The 4,384-nt window shown below is 44.7% G+C and overlaps 1 protein-coding gene across 1 annotated transcript; it reads left to right on the top strand.

The window, feature by feature from the left end:
- Window positions 1-1,852: 1,852 nt before the first annotated feature.
- On the top strand, window positions 1,853-4,104 carry LOC115172138 (5-hydroxytryptamine receptor 1B-like). Its single transcript, XM_029729306.1, has one exon. It carries the CDS (start codon window positions 2,151-2,153, stop codon window positions 3,303-3,305), a length of 1,155 nt encoding a protein of 384 aa, XP_029585166.1. The 5' UTR covers window positions 1,853-2,150; the 3' UTR covers window positions 3,306-4,104.
- The last annotated feature ends 280 nt before the right edge of the window (window positions 4,105-4,384 follow it).

The following is a 4,384-nucleotide window of genomic DNA, read 5'->3' as shown; positions in this document are numbered from 1 at the left end:
CAGCCACTGGAACGATGGGGATCCCTAAACTATGGGCGAATAATCTGTCTATAAAATTCCCAGCTGCGCCTGAATTGACGAGCGCCTTATGCTGGGAATGCGGGGAAAATTCAGGAAATGTAACAAACAAAAACATGTGTGCAACAGAGGGCTCTGAGTGAGAATGGTGCCTTCTCACCTGGGGTGACGCCAGAGTGCCCTGCCTGCTGCCTCGATCCCCAGAGGAACCAACCCGGCACCGACCGGCAGTGTGACCTCTGCGGCCACAGATGGTGCACGAGACGGAACCTCCCCCGGTCTCCCTGAGCGCAGCACTCCCAGCTCCATGAGCATCGGAGCGGTGGTGCTGGGGGATGGAACCGACAGACTCCGCTCTGGACGTCCGCGGGTAGCCAGCAGGTTCTCCAGCCGAATGGACAGTTCCACCAGCTAGTCGAAGGTGAGGGTGGTGTCCCTGCAGGCCAACTCCCGACGGACGTCCTCCGCAAACTGGGCCCTGTCATTCTATCCCGCGCCGGCGGCCAGGGTCCAAAAGTCCATTGCGAACTCCTGGGCACTCCTTGTCCCCTGCCTCAGATGGAAGAGACGTTCACCCGCCGCTCTACCCTCGGGCGGGTGGTCAAAGACCGCATCTCCTTCTCCCCACACGGCGTTGGCCCACTCCAGGGCTTTCCCCAAGAGGCCCGAGACGAGGGCGGACACCTTCTCACGGCCCGAAGGAGCCGGGTGGACGGTTGCCAGGTAGAGATCCAGCTGCAACAGGAAACCCTGGCCCGTCCCGTTGTACTCCCGGGGAAGGGCGAGACGAATCCCACTGGGACCGGGTGCAGGGGGGCGAGTAGTGGAGACCCTGGTTGTGCTGGTGGAGGTGCTGGAGGAACTCCCTGTTTCTCCCAGCGGTCCATGGTTTGGACGACGCAGTCCATGGCGGCGCCGAGATGGTGGAGCATCGCCACGTGCTCCCGGACGTGCTCCCCGACCCCTATACCAGGGGCACCTGCTCCTGCTGACTCCATTTGTGGGTGTGAAATTCTGTCAGGCGGTGGGTGTAGCTGGTAAAAATATAACTATATGGGTGGTGATGTCACTTTATTACTGTAAGTATCGACAGTTGGGTTACTCAAATGTTTTAGGCAAAGTGTTGACACAAAAATGGAGTAAGCGGAACTAATTACTTTTTACAGTACACATTAGTGGAGGAATCTTCTCCTCTTTCATTGGAGAACATTAATCATTTTTATATAAAAAATGGCTCTGCAGTCTCCCAATCCATAATATATTACCACAACCTGGGAAGATAGCTCAAACACCAACGTAGCCTAATATACATGTTGGAAATTAAATGAATGATTGATGTATTGTCTAAATGCAATATAGGTCTACAATAACTCTGACATGTATTTTACTTAGACCATGAGTTGCCAACGATTTGACAGACATAGGAAGTGATGGGTCTACTAGATGTTGAAATGTTTTGATCTTTAATAGCCTACATTTATGTTCAGGTCCAATATATATCTTGTAACATGGATATTGATGACATAAAGTGAATACATGACTCATATTGACAGGCTGAAAACAGAGCACTATGACCCAGTGGAGACGTGCTCTCCTCTCCAGTAGAACCATTGTGATCAATGCTGCATGTTTACTGTCACGCCTGTCAGAGGCAGGCAGCAGCATCAGCTGTATAAAACCAAGGGTGGAGGTCTCATCACCATTCAACTAGAGAAGGACTGAAGCAGCCTGCAAGACAATTCCAGGCGGAAGGATTACAATGCAAATGGGAAGCTAGCAGTTGCAACATTTGACAGATGTCTGCAAGTCATTGTTCTTTCATTGGTATCAATTTATATTTTGATAACTTTCTATATACCATTTGTTTTGTTTAGATAGCTAAACTGTTAATTGAGAACAGATGTTGCTATACATTTCCAGATAACATTATGGATATTTACTTCAAAATCAACAATTTTACATCAAACATTATAATGGGGTCGTTTCTGCAATGAATGGAAATGAAGAAGAAACGGACACAAATACATTCCTTTCCCAAAATATTTTACCAGATTGATTGAAATGAATTAAGAAAAATTTGGAGACTTGGCGACATAAGAACTGACCACACTGTTTCAAGTGATAAATCAGTGATGGAGAAAAACGCCACAGGTCACCTCGAGCCAACTCCTGCATTATATGGACTAATAATGAATTTCACCAACGATACCTATGTGACAGAATCTTCAGAGCTGGAGGAAAATGAAGAGAGTCTAGCTTATCAAACCAGTTTGGCAGTGATTCTCTTCGTTTTCACACTCGCCACTACTTTATCCAACGCATTTGTCATTGCAACGATTTATCAGTCGAAAAAACTGCACACTCCAGCAAACTTTCTTATAGCGTCTCTAGCTGTCACCGACCTCTTGGTGTCCATTTTGGTGATGCCAATATGCGTCTTGTACACGGTGAGTCACACTTGGACTTTGGGACAAGTTATATGTGACATTTGGTTATCCTCAGATATAACATGTTGCACTGCTTCTATCCTTCACTTATGCGTAATCGCTTTGGATCGATACTGGGCAATAACAGACGCCGTTGAGTACTCCAAAAAGCGCACGCCAGCGCGCGCGGCGGGGATGATCGCGACTGCCTGGGTCATCGCAATCTGCATCTCCCTGCCTCCGCTTTTCTGGCGCCAGGTGAAGGCAGAGGAGTTGACTGAATGTAATGTCAACACGGACCATATTTTCTACACTATTTACTCCACGTTTGGAGCATTCTACATCCCCACTTTGCTGCTTATCGTGCTTTATGGAAGAATATACGTGGAAGCCCGTAAGATCATTTTGAAACAGTCACCCAAAAAGGTAGGGAAAAGACTTACTTCAGCGCGCCTGGTCACGAACTCCCCTGGATCTGTGGCATCGACATCACCTTTGCAGTGTGGAAGACATGATACCCACTCCGGTGACACGGGTTCCTTGGCAAGTGAGAACCAAGTGAAAGTAACCGTGTCTGACGCACTTTTGGAGAAAAAAAGAATCTCAGCCGCTAGGGAAAGGAAAGCGACCAAAACATTGGGAATAATATTAGGAGCATACATTATATGCTGGTTACCCTTTTTCATATACACCCTGGTGGTGGCCACCTGTGAAACTTGTTTTTACCCCGAGTTGTTTGACTTTTTCACTTGGCTTGGTTATCTCAACTCGTTAATCAATCCAATTATATATACCATGTCCAATGATGACTTTAAAAAGGCTTTCCATAAACTCTTGCGCTTCAGATGTTGCAGATCCTGAAAAGATGTCTTCTGTGCCCTATTTTGTTTGAATTATTGTTCTATAGAATACAAAACAATTATTGAACACCTTTATCATACCAGTATCTCTGCACATTGTAAATATGGTACCGGAACTGACCCTGTATACAGCTCACTTACTTCTCGGGCTCTTCTTATTTCCTATTTCTGGGGTGTTTTTGTTCTACCTTATGTTATTTTAGGTAGTACATTGATATTGATACATGCATTGTTGGGTTTAAAGCTTGCGATAAGCGTTTGCATAATGATGAGCTTTTGGGGACCTACATTTTTACGAAGTCGCCAACGTTGCGCAATCCTCAAATTCAGGTTTAATATGTAATACTGCTATACTTGATCCAAGTATAATAAATTGTGAATACAACTGAACAAAATCACAGTTGGAAAATTCTGATTTGTTGTTTGTGTTTTATAAGGGCTCCAATTTGGGGGATATGTTGGCGCGCGGCGCATTGCGCGTTATTCCCAGGGTGACTGACCCTAATGCATTTCATATCCGCTGCACCATTAGTAGGCCGCAGAGCTCTCCAAACCAGACTGGACTAAAAGCATTATTTCTATACATTGGCTAGCTATGACATTGTGTTTTTTTGTTTTTGTTTTGCATACACATGTGTGTACATAGGTCGAATTATCATTTCGTTTTCTTTATAAAACTGTCACATGGAAATAAGGGATGTTACTGTATTTATTCTATCAGGATAAGTGATGGAAATGATTATGATACGATCAAACTGTATTGGTTGACTATTGGTTCACTATTAGCATGTTAAAGATCAGTTGTTCCCAAACACATACCCCCTCTAGCACTAGGGTCAGCTCACTCTCAAATGTTGTTTTTTGCCATACTTGTAAACCTGCCACAGACACACAACGCGATACATTTATTAGACATAAGAATGAGTGTGAGTTTTTGTTACAGCCGGCTTGTAGGAAGTGACAAAGAGCTCTTATAGGACCAGGCCACGAATAATAATATAATAATAATCAATAATTTTGCTCTTTATTTAACCATCTTACATATAAAACCTTATTTGTTCATCGAAAATTGTGAATAAC

Source organism: Salmo trutta, chromosome 33 (assembly GCF_901001165.1).
Source record: "Salmo trutta chromosome 33, fSalTru1.1, whole genome shotgun sequence".
NCBI lineage: Eukaryota > Metazoa > Chordata > Actinopteri > Salmoniformes > Salmonidae > Salmo > Salmo trutta.
The sequence above is the reverse complement of the archived record's forward strand: the minus strand, read 5'-3'. Positions and strand labels throughout refer to the sequence as shown.

Coding starts and splice junctions, on each gene's coding strand:
- LOC115172138 (XM_029729306.1), top strand. CDS start 2,151: ATGGAGAAAAACGCCACAGGTCACCTCGAGCCAACTCCTGCATTATAT.